General features: G+C 45.5%; 1 protein-coding gene across 2 annotated transcripts in view; it reads left to right on the forward strand.

The window, feature by feature from the left end:
* Window positions 1–19894, forward strand: part of LOC138580779 (carbonic anhydrase 4-like) — a 165648-nt gene that overhangs the window by 140256 nt on the left and 5498 nt on the right. Inside the window, exons 8-9 of one of the 2 annotated variants that reach the window (XM_069651593.1) lie at window positions 15020–15089; window positions 18900–19060. In XM_069651593.1, the coding sequence (XP_069507694.1) occupies window positions 15020–15089; window positions 18900–19060 (231 nt within the window). The remainder of the gene's footprint in view (window positions 1–15019; window positions 15090–18899; window positions 19061–19894) is intronic. The other variant, XM_069651594.1, reaches the window with a different exon arrangement.

Below are 19894 nucleotides of genomic sequence, written 5' to 3' on the forward strand. Positions count from 1 at the left end.
ATAAGTGGTCCAGAAGGGGTGTGATTAACGGAATTGGATACCTATCCTTTTTTGTGATGGCATTAAGACGCCGATAATCCACACAAGGACGTAAATCCCCCTCTTTCTTAGGTACAAAAAATATAGGGCTTGCCGCTGGTGAAGTAGAGGGGCGGATGTGTCCTAAACGAAGGGCGTTCTGTACATACTCTTTCAATGCTAGTTCCTCCGAAGGTGATAAAGAATAAATCCTGCCCGAAGGAATAGTGGAACCAGGGATTAATTCGATTGGGCAGTCATATGGTCTATGTGGAGGTAGTACCTCAGCAGAGCCACGATCAAAAACTGATTCAAATGCTTTGTACTCAGACGGAATCCCAGACACCAACCCCCCAACTGTATGTGGAGTCACAAACTCAGATCCATCAACACTCAGCGTGAGTTGAGCTAAGGCTCCCAAAGCCCGAGAAGGGGTATCAGCTGTTTGATGGGTCGGGAGACAATAATTCTGACAGATCTCGGATTCGAAGAGCACAGTGCCTGATTGCCAATTAATCAGTGGATTGTGTTCACGTAACCATGGTATCCCTAATATGATACCGAATTGAGGTGTGGTGATTAGGTCAAAACTTAAGGTCTCTGTGTGAATATCTTGTATGGTCAACAAGAGAGGTGCAGTTTGGTGTCTAACAGGACCAGAGACTAACTCAGAGCCATCTACGGCTTGAACGGGTTCAGGTCGGGTTTTTACCACTAAAGGTAGATTGAGGGAATGGGCTAAAGCAATGTCTATGTAATTTCCAGTGGCACCTGAATCAATGATGATTGTAACTGCATGAAGAAGGCCTGTAGAAGGACATAGAGTAGCGTTTACAGAGACGGGTTGAACCTGAGCAAAGGCAAGAGAGGTACCCGGAGATGGAGACTGAACACTCGACCTACTCTCCGGATCTAAGGTCGAGCTATCCGAAAAACCTGGCTCTTCTTGGGACGTCGAGGACACTCTTTCACATAATGCCCCGTGGTGCCACAATAAAAGCATGCATTATCCACCCTTCTACGTTCCCTCTCTGATGTTGTAATAGGGCTACGTAAACCTCCCACTTGCATAGGTTCTTCCGTACTGGAAGCAGGAGTACTGGCAAGTGTAGGATGGGAAGAAACCCCCAACTCGGCTCTACGCTCCGATCGCCGTGCATCTACTTGTAGTGCAAGATCAACTAGTTCCTGATACTGAGTGGGCATAGAAGGGATCACTGCTAAAGCGTCTTTCATTATGTTACTCAACCCTCTATAAAAGACAACTGCCCGCTTGTTTTCTGGCCATGATGTTTCAGCTACTAATTGATTGAACCGGGTGATGTATTCTATCAAGGTCCTTCTACCCTGCGTTAGTTCTAACAACTCCAAATCCCTAGACTGTGCCTTGTGTCGGGTATCAAATACTCGAGACATTTCTAGAACCAACAGATCAATGTCATAAAGGACTGGGTTATTATTCTCCAACAGAGGATTAGCCCAAGCAGCAGCTGTCCCGGCTAAATGGGAAAGGGCAAAGGCGGCTTTAGCAGTGGAAGTAGGAAAGGCCAAAGGTCTGCACAAGAAATGTAACTTGCACTGGTTAATGAAGGTCCTGAATTTCTTGGGGTCACCTTGAAAACGTTCAGGAGCGGCCAGGGGGGAAGGGGTTGGGAGGATCACCGGAGTTGGGACTATAGTATTAGCCAAGGGAGGAGGTGTGGTTGAGGAACTAGCTTCTCCGAACTCAGGGTCTGCAGGAAGGGAATGCTGAACACTCTGTATGGAGTCTAACCTTTGGTGGATCACCGTATTCGCGGCGGCCATATCTGCCCTTAATACTGTAATCGCCTGGACTAAAGCAGCTATGGGTTCTTCCGTGGATCCCTGCATTGTCTAATGACTATACGGCTTCTCAGTCTGTTCTGACTTGAGTGTCGTGTAGACCGATGAGACCTCCGTCCCCAAGTGACGCACAGGGGAACTAAAAGAAACCCTCTGTACGACCTTTGAGGCCACAGGTGGGAGATGACTTCCCAGATCCACGGAACCTCTGGAACACCGATGCTGCTGTCAAAAAGGAACGAGGTTAAGTACCAGGCAACTACAATATATGTTCAGTAAACCAAGGATCTAAAAGGTCTTACCTATCAGGTGTTAGGAAAACCCCGGAAACCTAGTAGAGGTTCGAGACTCAGATGATGCAGCGGTCCCTGAAGTAGTAGGACCGCAAGATAGCGTGGATGTAGGATCAGCCACCTGTAGGAGTGAAGACGTGACTTGAATCCCCAAAAGGGAAATGGTGTAGGAGTTCAGTGAAGTACCAAGGGATGATCCAAAGACAAGTCAGGATGTAGTCCAAAGTCCGGCAACAGGTAAACAGTTCCAAGCGAAGGTACAAGGGGTATCCGAAGGAGTCCGAGGTAGAGTTCCGTGATCAAAGGCAACAGTGGAGCAATACGTAACGCCAAACAGAGTCTGAAGACAGCTGAGAAGCAATGAGTGTTCTGTCTCTCAGACCTTTATACTTTGCGTCTCTGGGTCATGTTTCGTCTCTGGGTCATGTGACGTCCACCAAGGTCACATGAGGAACGCCACTCTGGATCACGTGATCGACGTGGAGACGTAACACCGCCCCTTCTGCTATACGTTCTCCAAGGCAATTGCCAATGCAGAAAGGGTTGCAATCGAGCCCGTACACCATAGCTGGTACGGAGTTTCCGGTCCTTTGGGTTCACCGGATCATTTGAGCCTCGAACCGTGGGAGGAGATGTTGGGGAAATGTGAGCAGTGTTCTGGTGTGTAGCGGACTGGGGTGTAGAGGATCGCCTAACAATGTGACATGAGAGACAGGACCTGAGAATAATAAAAGTAAGAGTGTTTCAAAATCCTGGATTTGTGAGTATTTTTGACTCCAATCAGTCACAATAAGATATGTTGCATTTAGCACATGCAATATGTCGAACAATGCGTACTTCCCAAAACCTTTTTGCTATCAGGGGACCAGTTTCACTGTGGGAAGGGAACTAAACATTTAAAACAAGTAGGAAACTGGTTACCCCTCCTTTTGCACTTAACACCTTGAGTGTGTACACAAAACGACACCATGGACTGACCTAATTATTTAGTCAACATACACAAAAAGTGACAAATGTATATGAAAAAATATACTCTTTTAATCCAAATTTATCATCTCAAAATAACCAAACCAAAGGCGCACATTATACAGAAAACAAAATACTCGTTAATGTGACTTATATATGGTATAATCTATGATGATCGGAGATTTGTCTGATACAAGTCAAGTGGTCACTCCACGTCTAACAGTTCTTGATTTTTAAAGATGAAAAAGGAGAAACAAGACTTATAATGCAGTCTTATAGTCGTCGTCAACACGTTTCGGTCTTAGGCACGAAGCGCTTTTCCCCTTGCGCTCTCGTTACTTGTCAGTGGGGCCTCATCAGGACGTAAACTTAGTTTGAGAAACAAGGATACCCGAAGTCGAGTTCTAGGGCACTAGAAAACACAAAGCAAAACCATTAAAGGAATGTCACTTTTGTCCATGCCTCACTATCATGTAGGCATATAAATTGAAAGGTGAGAACATTTGCTACCCTGAATTATTAGTCCAGGACATGCTAGGATGTACTGATTCCAAACATACGGGTCATCATTGTTTTAAGAGGAGTACTGGAACGCCTTCACTTTATAAAAAACACACCAGGACAGTTTCATTATTACTTTCTCAGTTTTACCCTTTTTTATTGTGTTGCTGCCAGGATAACCAGTTAACACAAACCAAACCAAATGGGATGTCACTTTTGTCCCACTAACATGTGGACTGAGAGGTGAAAGGTTTACTGACTTGAGTTAGCGGTCAATAACGTTCTAAGCTGTACTTGTTCCAATCATATAAATCATCATTGCTTAGAGGACTGCCAAAAAGTCTCCACTCTACAAAAACACAGGACAGTATGAGCATCACTATCTCTGTTTCATCTCTTTTTAGATGTTACTACCATCATTAGCAAGTTTATCACTGGTGTAAAGACAATAAAAGAAACTGAAAACACTGACCTGCACCCGTGATGTGTTTATATCTTACTCCTTGGTGTAGTGGTACCTCAATATTATAAGGTTCTATCTCAACCTGCAGGGAGACAGAAAGAAGGCCGGGTGGCACAGAAAGAAGGGAAGGGGGGGGGGGGCATCAAAGGAATCAGTGCTACATGATGCACAACCTGGCATTTAAAAATACCATGGGTCTCATTTTCATGTGCTGCCTTGCCGTTTACATTTAATCATGTTAAAGACAAAAAAGACGGCAATTGCCTGCCATTTCGGTGCATACTGAAAAAATATATGTGTATCTATGCTGCTCGGTTGACAGAGGCCAAACTGGAAAGAAACATGCTCTCATTGTCGTGTCACATCCATATGTAAAACAGCTATGCGTGATCCAGCCGTGGCTATGCTGAGGGCTGCTCAGGCGGACGGCCTGATCATTCTAATAAAAGGGACATACGAAGGCTAGTGCGGTATGTGCTTCTTTATTGCAAGCCAGCATAGTCAACAACTGCCCTTCCCCCCTGAATCCCACCCCCTCCATAACCCAACGTCACTTCCCCAAAGTTCTGGCACAAATGTGGTTTGGTTGCGACGTGACATCTCCCCCCTTTTTAACATGCCGACTCACTTACAGTTTACCCCATCTCTTCAATTAGTCTCTGGGGCTTAATGCAACATTCATAGGGTCGCATCGGCAAGCAGGGTACCTCCCCTTGTGTAGTGCCATCGCATTCTGCACTGCTGCCTTCTTCGTCTGACTGCTCGCTGTCACCCAAGTATGAGTCGTCCGAGAACACTGCTTCACAGTTTCACTGCTTAGTGAGCCTTCCCAGGTCAGGGGGGCTGGGTCCACGAGTTTCTTGAAGTGTGAGGAGTTATGGGCAGGTGTCGTTCTCCGCTTGCCGATATCATGGTTCCTTTTTTGGTGGTCTCGACCAGTCGTCCAGGTGCGAATGTATGGTCTTCCTTCCTTGTCTGTGGCTGGCGCAATAGTACCTGTTCTCCTAGTTCAATGTTGCATTCCTTTGCTCCTCGTCGAGTGTCTGTTCTTTCTTTCATTCTGCTCTTCTCTTCCTGCTCTTGAGTCATCGCTTGTTGTTCTAGGGGTCCTGTGGGCTGCCGTCGGCTGCCTTCAGGTAGTCGTGATCTCACGGTTCTTTTGAACATGAGGTCCAATGGGCAGCCTCCTGTGGTGTTGTGGGGCGTGTCTGTATTCCTGCAGAAATTGATATAGGGCTTGCTGAAATGGCTTGTTGAGGATGTTTGCTATCTGAAGAGTCCTTTTGACGTTTGCCATAAATCTTCCAATGATGCTGTTGGCCTGGTTCCACCGTGGTCTTATTTTCCTGTGCTGAAAACCCATGCATCCTGCAAAGTTGTCAAAGTCATGGCTGGTGAAAGGCAGGCCATTGTCTGACTTTATAACTTTGGATATTCCATTTGTGGATAACATGCAGTCTAACACAGGAATGACACACATTGCTGCTGTGGATTCTATCAGCTGCGCATCAGGAAAACGGGAGTGCTCATCAATGAATACGAGGACATACGCTCCATTTCTTAGTGTGCCAAAGAAGTCCATCGCCAGTTCTTCCCAGACGCACTTCCCAGATCTAATTTTGGGAACCATACTTTTTGACGCAGGAGACGTTTGATGGAGACTATCCACCGGTGGCCTTCGTGCACCAGCATGCCTGTCCTTTCTCTGAGCACTGCAGGTATCGAAACTTTGCATCCTTTCAAAATAAGGTGGTCGCCCACCTTATGCTTCTTTTCACAAAAACGCTAGCGGCATAACTCGCATGTCGTTGCTAAGAGGGATGTTGATCTCCCATTATCTTACTCCCAGCCTCGTTCTGGAGGTGAGGCTTGGGAGCCACAGAAATCGGATCCAGCCTCGCTTTCATGCAAAAATCTGGATGCATTCAATGCAATGCGGCCCCATCTATATTCCGTGAACAAGGCTGGTCAGGCTTTGTTAGCCGCAACCTTACCTCGTTTTCATGCTACTTCCAAACTGAGATTGTGTTACAGAAGGATGGCACTGAGTCCATGGACGGTGCAAAAAATTATAATAAAATGAAGTGTGCCTGTGGCCTAATGTTGTTCCTTCTTAATTGCAAAATTATAACATCCACACAGATACAGGGGGATTTTTTGGGTACAGAATATTTCGGCCAATTGTTGAACAAAAAATCGTTAGCAGAAAAACATAAAATGCCTTTTCTTAAAATTAAAATTTAGACGTCTTCTGAAAGGACATGGATGCCTCAGACAATGTCCTGGGCGACCTCGGGATACGTACCAAGCTGGTCCTGGTGAGCCCATAGGAGAAATGCCTATAATCTCACTTGCAACATAAAGAAGTGCTTTGATTTCTTGATTAGAGCACACCTCACTAATGCATGAAGAGGCCCCATACAATGCTGGTGTTCAAACTGTTGTTCGCACAATCCAGCCTAAAAAGATTTTTTGCTCGAGTTTCCTCCACATCAGGTCTCGATCGCCTCCTCTAGGGGCTGATGCCACTGTTTGTATGACATACTATAGTATGTCAGTCGGTTTGTGCTTATACTGAGTGAAATGGGCCACCAGCGGTTTGTCACCTTCTCTGTTCTTGAGGCATGAGCAGTATTCAAAGATTCTATGTCGGATCTCTCGCTTATATAGATCAAGCCACAAGGGCATTTGATTCAATATATTAACCATTGGGATCTGCAGTTGGTGAAAGAATTGAGGCGCCAATGTCAAACTACACACAACGCAGTTGCCACACTTACAGTGGCCTACTACAGGGGGAAGTTCCCAGAGTGTGCATTGCTGATCTTTAGTGTACCAACATATCTCGTAGGTTACTTTGTCTTTTAAGCCCAATCCTTGGTTTGGTGGGCATAGAATCAGGTGCCTGTAACATCTGCCAATTTCTGAGGATCGATCTTCTAAGATGATTACTCAAAGGGCTAAATGTGGAAATACAGGTCATCTCATCTAATTTGGTTTTGTCCCGTGGAGTAAGATATTACTCACAGGGAGTGTGTTGAGCCAATTGCATGTTTTCCGAATCATGGGGAATGTATACCCCCCCTGCTTCAGACGAGAGCTCTGTTCTTTACCGTGCTGGTTAAAGTCCATCATAGTACTGCCATTCCTACGTACATGTAAACCTCGATCCACTGGCAAGTTGTTCCTTGAAATTTGTGGGTGAAAACTATCATACATCAGTAGTGTATTTTTGTCCATTGGTTTTCTGAATAAAGCGGTGTCGAGCGTGCCTTCAGATGATTTGCTTATCATTAAATACAAAAAAGCCATTTTGTTGTAATCAAATGCCATTGTGAAACCGATGTATTGGTTCCTTGAGTTTAGCCATGTTAGAAAAGATGCCAGGCTGCTTTCGGCCCCTCTCCAGATCATAAAGACATTGTTTATGTAGCGACGCCATTACGAACTGATGATTCGTGAGCTGAAAGGGTTATTGTCAAGATAGACAAACTTTGATTCAAAACCGTCCATAAAGATGTTCGCGATGTCTGGGGCAAAAGTTGCTCCCATTCTCGTTAAGGGTTTCTGATTGAAGAACTCAGCTTCAAACAAAAAAAATGTTCTCAGTGAGTGCTACTCTGGTGCACTTAAGTATAAAGTCTCTGGATATACTACAGTGCTAGGGCCAATCCGGCGGTATTCTTGAATGATCTTAATGCTTTCCGTTTGCGGAATGCTTGTATACAACGCCTCAACATCTAGAGATACTAACAGGTCATGTGGTTCGATAGTCTTGGCTTTCAGAAAGTGCAGCATTGATGTGGTGTCTTTTACATAAGAGTGCATCTGCCCAATGAAGGGTCTTAAAAAATTGTCTATATAGATTGACAGTGGTTCCAAAATGGATACTAATGCTGAAACAATTGGTCGACCATGTGGCACATATCTAAGAAAGGAAATTAACGAGAAATGTAAATAAGATGTATTGCATAATTAAGCTAATTTCTTAGAAAGTTAATTCGAAATTAGAACAGTCTGAAGCCTGGTCGCTTATACAGATACAAATAAGATGTTGCCCTATTCCTTTATATGTATTTATGGGCATTGAACAGTCACAGCTATATGTTTTGATTAATGACATGAGAGCCATGGGGAAATGGCATCCTAAGGAAGACCCCATGCAATGCAAGAGGTTGAAACATGTGTCGCGATGCATGTAATGTATGTAGCATTGTTTTTTTTAAGGAGTTCTTAAATCATTCCCTTCCCACTCTCCAGCAAATCCCATGTATCTGCATGTTGGTTTATATATTATTTAATAGATTGTGAGTTTTGGAATATTTTTACATGACTAATATTGTGTATGTGTATGTGTGTTACCTTAAGTGTATAAGAGCAATTCAAGGGAAAATAATAAGACCAGGTTATCACTGTCTGACATAGGATTGTGTATACTCATGCAATGAAGATGACGGTGTAAATTATGCAGGCACATTTAAATAGTTTGTGGGTGGTGTATGTTATATTTCTGTGGCGGGCAGGCTATGGGGGTGAGTGGGTAGAAAAAAGTGAGCCAGCTGTGGGCTGTTACCCAGATCCCAATGGTAGTTATGATATATGATATAATATGATATGATGTGGCATTGATTACACGCCTATACACAAGTGTTTCTAGGCGCGACAAGACAAGGAGGGGGAACAACGGGAGGACAAAATAACAATCTTACTAAGCCTTATGTCATTCAGATTGCGCAAGTGCAGCAAGAGGGAAGGGGAGAAGTGCCAGGGGGAAGTGCAGTTAACTCACAAGTGCAGCCAGCGGGTGGCTCATAAGTGCAGAGAGAAGGGACTGTAGGGTAGCAGATACAGACCCTTAAGTGCTGGGGAGCCCAGAGGCAGTACAAGGGTAACTGGACATGCAGGAGCCTGGGCCCGAGTTCGGAGGGTAACCAGGTGACCAGTGCGCAGAGCAGTCAGATGCATCAGCAGGGGAGAGGAAGAGAGAAAACGGAACGAAAAGGAAGGTCTTGAGTTGCTTCCGGAAACTGAGGTGGTTCTGCTCATGTTTGAAAGAGGCAGGGAGGCTGTTCCAGAGAGAGGCCCCCAGTGAGGAAATAGATCTGCCCCCAACTCTCTGCTTGGAGAAGCATCTGACCCTCAGAGTTGGAGGTGGATGAGCAGAGAGCTCGAGAAGAAAGATGTTTTGGAAGAGAAAATTGGAGATAGAGTGGTCCCAGGCCCCAGAAAGCCTTGTGGATGATGCAGAGAGTCTTGAACTTCATCCTTGCAGCCAGTCAACAGATTTCAGAGCCGGAGAGATACGATCCCTGGCTTGAGGCCAAGGACAAGTCTTACAGTCCTAGTCTGATACTTTGTAAAGGTCGAAGAGTAGAGGCAGGAAGATTTAGAAAGAGGCTGTTGCAATTGTCCAGCCTAGAGAGGACCAGAGCTCTGGAGGTAGTGAGCTTCAGGGGGAAAGTGAGAAAAGGAAGAATACATCTGGGGAGGCGCAGCTGATAGTGTGACTTCTTAGAGACATCAGAGATGTGAGGAGAGCAGGAGAGGGTGGAGTCGAAGATAACACCAAGGGTCACGGGAAGGAGCAGGAAGAGGGCCCAGAGTGGGTGGCCAAAGAGAGAGAGGAAAGGAGGGAGCGGGTGTCCCAATGAGGACGATCTCAGTCTTACTGGCATTAAGGCAGAGATCATGTGTGGCACACCATTCCTGAATTGCGGGCAGTCAGGTATGAGAGAAGAAGCAGAGGTGGCTGAGGGGAGCCTGAAAGAGAGCTGAGTGTCATCCGCATAACGTTGAAAATTGGAGCAGAAAGTAGCGATGCAGTGGGCAAGAGATGCCAGGTAGTGGTTGATGAGCCAGGGAGAGAGGTTAGAGCCCTGGGGAACATCACAAGTAGAGAGAGGGATAGAAAGGAGGAAAGACCCCAGTTGGACCTGAGAGGGTCAGTCAGTGAGAAAGGAGGTCAGACAGACCACGGCCTGATCAGTAATACCAAGGTTGTCTCAGAGGCGATTGAGCAGGATGGCATGGAAAAACATGTCAAAAGCAGAGGATGGATCGAGGAGAATGAGGACAGAAGGGAGATTAGAGTCTAGATTGGACAGCAAGTCTTCCCGGATGTTTAGGAGAGCAGTTTTCGTGCTTCTGGCAGCTCTAAAACCAGACCGGCGGTCATGGAGTCAACCAACAGATTCCGTATGTAGATTAAGCTGGGAGATGGCCAGCTTTTCCAAAAGTTATCCCAGGAAAGGAGTGATTGAAATTGGGCGATAGTTAGCCGGAGATGAAGAATCGGCCAAGAGCTTCTTTAGAAGGGGGTGCACAAGAGAGTGCTTAAGGAGGAGGGGGAAGTTCCAGTGGCAAAGGAGTGATTGCAGAAATCAGTCAAGGCTGGAGTAAGGGTGTTAATGTGGTCCTTGATGGTCATGGATGAGCAGGGGAGAACCCGCTTTGATGAGACTTCATAGATCGGACTTGTCTAGAAACATTGTCAGGGGTGCACAGGGAAAAGGAGGAGAAAGAAGGAGGAGGGACGGCCTCAGATGGGCCAGGACTGATAGAGGAGGAGGTAGAGGAAGAGAGGGTGGACAGGATGCCCTGAGTTTTAGGAGTGAAATGAGGTGCCAAGGCTGTGCAGAGGGCCTGGGAGGGAACAGGAGAGGTAGAGACTGCAGCAGGATTGGCCAGCTCCTTGCAGATTTTGAAAGGTTTGGCCGAGTTGTTAGATGCCGCAGAGATGCAGGCGTGGATATAGGCTCTCTTCTTAGAGAGGATAGAAAGTATGTACTGCCTTTGGAGCAGGCGGTAGGCCAGTTTGTCAAGGGGTGCACCCGATGCCCTCCACTTCCTCTCCGCCGCCCTACACTTGTGTTAAGGGGAGGTGAGGCCGAAATCGTACCAAGAGTTGCACTTAGATTTGGGATTCAAATGGATCCTCATGACAGGGGCAAATACATCCAGAGTGCTAGAGATAGAGAGATGAAGGTTAGCAAGGGCTGTGTCAGGGTGTGAGTCAGACAAAGGTGCAGGAGGAGAGAAAGTAGTGGCAAAAGCCTCAACTGACACATGTTTCGGATGACCGAGAAGGTAGGTGGCAGTGCTGGAGAGAGAAGGGGAGAGAGGGGGAGATAGGGAGGGGGAGAGAGGGAGGGGGAGAGTATATCACAGAGGTTCCAAAAGAGTCCTAAAGAAGGGCTGGATGTTCAAGTCTGATAGGAGAAGTTGAGAGTTAGAGGCAAGGAGGAGAGGTAAGCCCACTCAGAGAGGAAGAGGGCAACCTGGCCAGGCGGCCTGTATATAGTGGCCACAGTAAGAGAGAGGCCAGGAGAGAGATAGAGGGCCTGCAGACCAGGCATTCCAAGGAGGAGTAGTGCTGCATTGGAAAGATAGAAGCAGGGATCCACTCTGGGAAAATCAAGGCTACACCCCCACAGGGACGGTTGGTTCTGGGTTCGGAGAGGATCTTGTAACCATTGGGAAGGAGAGTGTTGAAACCCGCGACAGAGCTGGACATCAACCGAGTACATCCAAATCAAGCTCTGCCAGGAGACGGCAGATGTCAGGAGTGTTTGACAGCTGAACGAGATTTGAGAGTAGCAATGTGGAGCACATTGCCACATTTGAAGGACTTCCGGGGAGGGGTAAAGGCCAGAGGTACACCCTGTGGAAGTGTTGGAGGTGATCGAGGATGGGCAGAGGAAGAAGGAAGAGAAGGCAGGGTAGACATAGAGGGAGCAGAGAGTGCCAAAGGGGTGGTGGAGAAGGGAGGCAACAGGGTGGCCAGAGAAGCAGCAGGTAGTGCTGAAGAGGTGGCAGAAGAAGGAGGCGGCAGAGGAGCCACCGAGGGGTAAGGAGGGATAGCAGAAGAGGAATGGAAGTTGATAAGCAGCAGAATGCATCGATCAAAGAGGAGGGGATTGTTCTAAGGCCCCTGGACCAAGACAGTGCTATTTAAGTAGACATTAATGATGGTCGTAGAGGAGTGGAAGGGGGATAGGAGGGTCTCCCACCGGGTGCCATAATTAATGGGAGAAGAGGGAAAAGGAGAGAGAATAGAGAACATATAGGGGGTCCATAGGCCTGGAGAGGGAACAACAAAGAGTATTTCGGTAAGGGTCTGTCTGGAAGAAGCTCTAGTATAGGTATCAGTGATAGGGAGGCCTGGGTTGGAGACCAGGATGTCCCTTTTGAGCTTCTTCCTGCCAGACCTAGTGAGAGGGATAGGATAGTCGATATAAAAGCAATTAGTAAAGATAGGTGAGACAGAGAGCACCAAAGGGGGTGCAGGGAGAAAAGGGCGGTAGGGAAAGAGGAGCTGAGGCAGAGGAGGGGGGGTGGTCCCGCAGGGGGGCCGATGAGAGGGAGGCACAAGGGGGACATGAAAGGGAGGAGGGCACAACAAAAAACAAGAACGGACCTACAAAGAAAAGAGCACAACAGGGAACCTAGAAGTAAAGAATGCAGATATAGTAGAGGGCCAAAAGCAAAACACAGAGGTCAGCAGGGAACCTAGAAGTGAGGAATGCAGGTAATTGCAATGTGTTGCCACAAACCGTGGATAGCAACACAATATCCAGAACCGTAGAGAGCAAAGACAAGTCAATGCAGTCAACAAGGCATAGAACACCACAGGAACCTAGAATAATAATGCAGGCAATTCAAAGTAATCCCAGAAAAACAGTGGAGCACGAGACCGTGTCAGAATAGTACACAATAGATCGAAGAGGGAAGGGCTGAGATGCGAGAGGAAGGAAGGGAAACGCAGGAGTGGGGAACGGAACAGGGTGCGGGGACCTAAGATGCGATGGAGCGCACGCCGCTAGAGAAGCAAGGGAGCGCACGCGGCCAAGTTGTGAGGGAGCTCACGCATGCAAGCAGGATGAGGGGACCTACGATGCGAGGGAGCGCATGCGGCTCGGGTAGCAAGGGAGCATACCTGGTACTATGCTGGTTTGTGGTCGCAACCTTGCAGCTGGCTGGTGGATTATAATTACTGCAGCCTCATAATGACCCTGGTTGTGGGGGGGAGGAGCTCTTCACAGGGAGTCCCCTTGGAAAGGGGGGGCTGCATAGTCTTGCCCTGGAAGGAGTTCACAGAGTCTCCTAGGGCAAGTAGGGGGAGGACGAGTGGAATCTGAAGGGTGTTGCCCAGGGAGGAGGTTATCACATTAAACACCCTGAGACTGTGAGAATGTAAGTCTTTTTAGCTTAGCCCACGTTCATGTTGTTAGATTTACTCAGACACGCGAACACTTAGGAGGCAGCTTCACCTTGTATTGCCTATGTCGTCTTGGGGTTTCCTTCACCCTACCCTGACCCTAGGACTCGGCTTAAGAGGAAAGCAGGAATCAGTTGGGGAAATCGATCATGGGGAACAAATGTATCCCTGGGACATAATTGGTGGAAAGTGGACACTCCTTTGACGCTGCAAGATATCCGTGTAACCCTAGTGTGCCAAGTACTGTTGGGCCACCTTTTGTTGATTGATAACCCTCCTCCCCTTTTTGGGGACGGCCAAGTAGGCAGTCCTCTGTTTATTGTACACCCCTTTACCTACCAACTTCAACCTTTGCTCAAGTAAGAATAAAAAGCTATCCCATTGTAATTGGCAAGCCAGGGAGTGTATGCCTTTGGATAGCACATGGATTTCTCACATTTAACCTGATCAAGTGGAGTCTGGTTAATCACTTAGTTGACCCAGGAGCCCCTTAGGAACTTGGCGGGGTGTTACATGTAAACCATGTTGAGCTTCAACATTATCGGGGAGCCCAACCTGTTTCATTCTCACCCACACTTCCATGCAGACAGAATGCAGAATGGGTCTTGCTCAGGCATTTCGCCCCACTTGTCTCCCTGACACCAGGACTGAAGCTTTGGAGCAGGCATCAGAGTCATACTGCAGACAAGATGCTTGTCTAATCGACACTTAAAGAAGGTAATGCAAGCTGAGAGGGACATCAAGGTGCAGGGGGCACCATTAGGAAGAGTAGCTAGACATCAACATTGGAAAGGGGCTTGGTTCGTGCTACACAAAGACCAAGGAAAGCCTTAATTCCAGGTAATGTTGCTTTTTTCATATTTAGCGATGGGCTTTGAAGGACAAAGATACCCTCATGTTGTAGCACTCAACATGGAACTCAAAAATTACATGAGGATTTCAGCCTCGCCGCCACCAACCAACATTCCCAGTAACGCAGTGCATCTATGGGCCAGCTGGTTGAAAGAGAAGCTGCAGGAGCCACACATTACTTGCACATATGAATCACAGGGATTTTCACGTAACACAAAAATTGAAACCTTTTGGGACGCAGCAGTCCAAAACTACTCTTACCTCATTGCTAATATCTGCTGGTGCCTCCCTTTGACTGATGAGATCTGCTGGTATTTCCCTCTAGTCAGTGGTTATTTCTGGACATATCCCTCTTTTATTTACACTTTCTCCTGATCTTTTCCTCTGTTCCTTGAGTTATGTGATTCCAGTCTTATTGTGTGAGTGGTTATATCTGCTGGTATCCCTCTGTTATTTACACTATCTCCTGATCTTTTCCTCTGTTCCTTGTGATAAGTGATTCCAGTTTTAGCGTGTGAGTGGTTATGTCGGCGGGTATCCCTCTGTTATTTACACTATCTCCTGATCTGTTATTCTGTTCCTTGTGATATGCGATTCCAGTCTCATCCGTTGAGTGGTTATATCTGCTGGCATCCCTCTGTTATTCATATCTGTTGACGCCCCCACATCCCCCTCTGTTACTTGTGTGTATCTGCTGGATGTTTTCTCCTACTACCTTCTTAAGAGGTTGTGCCCTGTTCACGTAACTGGTGATGCTTGAAGGTGTTTCTGGCTATTAGTGGTGATAATATCTGTTGATGCTTGGCGCGTGTTGGTGGGTGGGGGGAATGCTGGGAATTTCTGGTCGCACATTATCCATCTTTTTTCTATATATCTATTGCACAGGTGTCTGAAGCTGCCAGCGCCAATGCATTCCTAAACCTGACCAGCCTGCTGTCGAGTATCAGAGATCCAGGTATGGCCAATCTCAAGGGTGCGGGACCATGTGGTTGGGCTGGCTCTTTCGGCGTGACCTTGTTGGGATGGGTGGATCCAAGCATGGCTGGTCAGGGGAAGCTTTACTGAGAGGATGTGCTGGTTATGAGCTTGACATGAAGTGTGTCACCAGACCGAGAGCACGTGGACTGGGGCGGGAAAAGCAGAGGTTGGTAGCCTACCCGAAGACAACCCTCTAGTAGAGCAATATCCCTTAGGACAGGGTAAAACCTAGCAACATACCTGGAAGGAACACTCCAGTGGCACAGTGTTAAACCTGGTAGCATACCTGAAGGCAACACTCCAGCAACAGAGTGTCAAATCTGTGAGCATACTTGAAGGAATAACTTAGTGTCAAATCTGGAAGCATGCATGAAGGGAGCACACCAGTAGTATAGTGTCAAACCTGTTAGCATACCTGAAGGAGCACTCCAGTAGCACAGTGTCAAACCTGGTAACATGCCTAAAGGGAACACTCCGGAACCACAGTGTTAAACCTGGTAAGCATGCCTGAAGTTAGTGCAATATCAAACCTATTAGCATACATAAAAGCAACACTCCAGTAGCACAGTGTCATCCCTGGTAGCACACCTGAAGGCAACACTCCTGCAATACAGTGTCAAATCTGGGAGCACTCCAGTAGCACAGTGTTGAATCTGGTAGCATACTTAAAGGGATAATTCAAGTAACACAGTGTCAAATCTGGTAACATGCGTAAAGGGAACACTCCGGAAGCAGAGTGTTAAAACTGGTAAGCATCCCTGAAGTTAGTGTAATATCAAACTTGTAGTTTGTTTGTGCCTACACCTCTTTGCGCCAAATTTCTGATGTAAATGAATAAAAGTACGTAGTCAAGTTTCTTCAAGTATATTTTCTTAATTTATTTGATATATGTTCTGCCCATATGGATGACACGTGTTTCGGCGTTCCATTGGCGCCTTTTTCAAATCCGGGCTGAATGCAAGCGTAACATGTAATAAAACAAAACACAAAATATAACATATGAAATAGCATTTTAGCATATTTTATAACACATTTAGTAGTTAGAATAGTGACTTAGGCTGTGTAGTATATCCTTTTAGCATTCTCAAATTGCATGAACACCTAAAAGTGCAGCACCTCTTAGTTACCTCAAATGGTTAAAAATAAATCCATTACAGTGACTATGTTAGTTTTTTAAAATTAAATTTGTGCAATCCGAAAAAGAAGTAAGTATGGGATGGCATGGACCTAACAATTTTTGGCTGTCAGAAAAGCATGTGAATTTGTTTTCTTACCCTTATTGAATGTAATGCGAATCTCCCTTTCCTTATTTCCGGGAATTCGTTTTTAGTTGAAGTGTATCACGGTAGTTCCAGGGTTAAATCCCACCTAGAACAAATTTGGTTGTTCTGTTATGCTAACATTAGCCTTTTAACCTTCTATCAGATTGATTCTTTATGCATGATTCCCTAGCATATATTTAGACACATTTTAAACTCTAGTAAGCATGACTAGTAACATCTTTCTCATTGCATTTGTGTAAAAAGTGCTATTCATATTTACAATCCTCCAATCGCATTACATATCCTTGGTCTCATGCATTCTGTTACTCTAGCGGTCGCTAGGAATTACTTTTTCAGTTACAATGACTGGTAACCGATTTGCTCCCCGCTTGATGCCGAGTGGCATAAACAAAATATATTTTGGTTGGGATTTCAAACTCACACGAAAGGGTGTTTTGGTAAACACAAATGCAATGAGAAAGATGTTACTAGTCATGCTTACTAGAGTTTAAAATGTGTCTAAATATATGCTAGGGAATCATGCATAAAGAATCAATCCGATAGAAGGTTAAAAGGCTAATGTTAGCATAACAGAACAACCAAATTTGTTCTAGGTGGGATTTAACCCTGGAACTACCGTGATACACTTCAACTAAAAACTAATTCCCGGAAATAAGGAAAGGGAGATTCGCATTACATTCAATAAGGGTAAGAAAACAAATTCACATGCTTTTCTGACAGCCAAAAATTGTTAGGTCCATGCCATCCCATACTTACTTCTTTTTCGGATTGCACAAATTTAATTTTAAAAAACTAACATAGTCACTGTAATGGATTTATTTTTAACCATTTGAGGTAACTAAGAGGTGCTGCACTTTTAGGTGTTCATGCAATTTGAGAATGCTAAAAGGATATACTACACAGCCTAAGTCACTATTCTAACTACTAAATGTGTTATAAAATATGCTAAAATGCTATTTCATATGTTATATTTTGTGTTTTGTTTTATTACATGTTACGCTTGCATTCAGCCCAGATTTGAAAAAGGCGCCAATGGAACGCCGAAACACGTGTCATCCATATGGGCAGAACATATATCAAATAAATTAAGAAAATATACTTGAAGAAACTTGACTACGTACTTTTATTCATTTACATCAGAAATTTGGCGCAAAGAGGTGTAGGCACAAACAAACTACTGCTTATTTTACAAACGGAGCTGAGGGACTCTATGTCTCCGTGTTGACCTACATCCTTGCGACACAAGAATAAAATAATAAAATAAGAAAACCATTGCCAACTTTAATAGCACTAACATACGGGTCGCGAGAGTACACCTTATGAGATCCCCACTCAAGAAGTTCCTCACTCAGTAGAGAGTAATATCAAACTTGTTAGCATTAATGAAAGCAACACTCCGGAAGCACAGTGTTAAACCTGTTAGCATATTTGAAGGGATAACTCCAGTAGCAGTGTCAAATCTGGTAGCATATATGAAGGGAACACTCCAGAACATTAGTATCAAATCTAGTAGCATACCAAAAGGCAACACTCCAGTAGCACAATATCAAATCCGGGAACACAAGTGAAAGGAATACTTCAGTAGCACAGTGTCAAATATGGTAGCATGCCTGAAGGGAACACTCGGATACCACAGTGCAAATTAGGTAGCAGAAATACAACGATAGTGTGGTTACAGTGGTTACAATTCTAGAAAAGAGTCACTCCCAAACACAAAACAATGGCTTAGCAATAAAACCTTGCAGGGCATGAGGAAAGCAGTACAAAACAAGTCACCTAAGCTTTTTCCAAAATCTACTCTTTTAGAACAGTGCGTGTGTTTTTAAAAGAGACGGGCTGCTCACCTTGACCTGGGCTCAAATATATCGTAGTTCCCACCCCCGGCAGACGCACCGCATCCTGGAACTTGTAGCTGCCTTCAGCGTAAAAAAGATGGCTGCCGGAAGTGAAGGTCACACTAATAAAAGTGACGCCAATCTCACCCTTTCCTTAGATGGACCACAAACCCTGCAAAACACACATGAAAGAAATGAAAATGTCCACTGCAAAAAGACGACAGAGTCTGATTTATTTGTCCAAATAAAACAAACACTGCTGAAATCCCTGCCGTGGGCTCTGGAGTTTGTGCATGTACTTACATAGAGTCCTTTGCACAGTCCTGGTATATCATCACCTCGGGACAAAGGACTGCTATATAAAACGGCGCACACGCTCTGTTCCTCCTTTCCTGCCAGAGAGACAAGGTGGGCAGTGGGCACCCGAGGATGCATTGGCAAATTCAGTGAGCTGCCATTTTCCCGTCCTGCACGATGGAATCAAGCTGGCCCCTCAACGGGATTTACTGCTTCCTGTGCTGGCCCTACCGCGAGAGACGCCATGTTTGTCCCTTGGCTCGGACGCAGTTATTTCCCTTGGCTCTGACGCAGTTATTTCATCCCCTTTAGCAGACGGCCCTGTATTGCAGTCAGCAGATCTATTAACACTGGTCCTTTTGCTTTTTACAGGTAGCGTGCCGTTAAACGGTTCCCTTTCCATTGATATGTTACTCGAAGGCGTGAACCGCACCTCCTACTACCGATACATGGGCTCTCTCACCATCCCCACCTGTGACGAGGCGGTGGTCTGGACCGTATTCCAGAACCCCATCTTGGTCCCTTCCAGAGTTGTGAGTATGTCGGTCTTTTGCTACACTGTGTGTGGTTAGTAGCCAAACAATATGTCTTCCTAGTGTGTACACAGTGCTTGGTTCATTTGAATGAACCGGGACTCCATCACCCAGAATACATTCAGCGGTGTAATGAAATCAATGGGCTGTGAGTGAACACGGTGCCTCCTGTGATATGTGGTCTCCTCATTTATGACATTATCTGGTCCTTCTACTGAGTACAGACTTGAAAGATGGCTTGGGGCTGATCCATTCAGAGTTTCACCCTTCATCGTCCCCTGCGTAGCGGTTGCAGAACTCATAGCTTCAAGCACCTAGTCCCATTCTGAGTGACCACAAGTCTCCAGGTTTCAGTGGATAGAGGAAAATAGGGTCTTGGGGTACACAAGATGAGGATGGAATGTACGCGACCACTCGGGGTGTGAACCTTAATTTCAGCGATTTTGATCCAAATTCTAATTCCAACTGGGACAAAGTCAATTTTCTCATGGCCATACAAAAGCCTTTGGTTCATCGTTTTTTTTGTTTTTGCAATTTGATGAACAATTTGATCTTATACATAAAAGAGAACATTTTCCGAAAATAATTCTTGCAGAAAATGTTTTACAATTCAATTTTAGATAGGAAGAAGATAAAATAGGTTACAAATCCAGATCAATACATTGTCAATACATTAAAAACAACAAGGAAGAACGCAAGAAGTCAGATTACAATTTCCACAGTTCACACATATTCTATCAGTTAATCGTATAATTCCATATTTGTTTTAAAATGATCATGTTAGCTATATAGGTTTAGTTCTTTGAGCGTTTGGATCACTGCATATGTTAAAAA

Source organism: Ambystoma mexicanum, chromosome 3p (assembly GCF_040938575.1).
Source record: "Ambystoma mexicanum isolate Mex_15411 chromosome 3p, UKY_AmexF1_1, whole genome shotgun sequence".
NCBI classification, from domain to species: Eukaryota; Metazoa; Chordata; class Amphibia; order Caudata; family Ambystomatidae; genus Ambystoma; species Ambystoma mexicanum.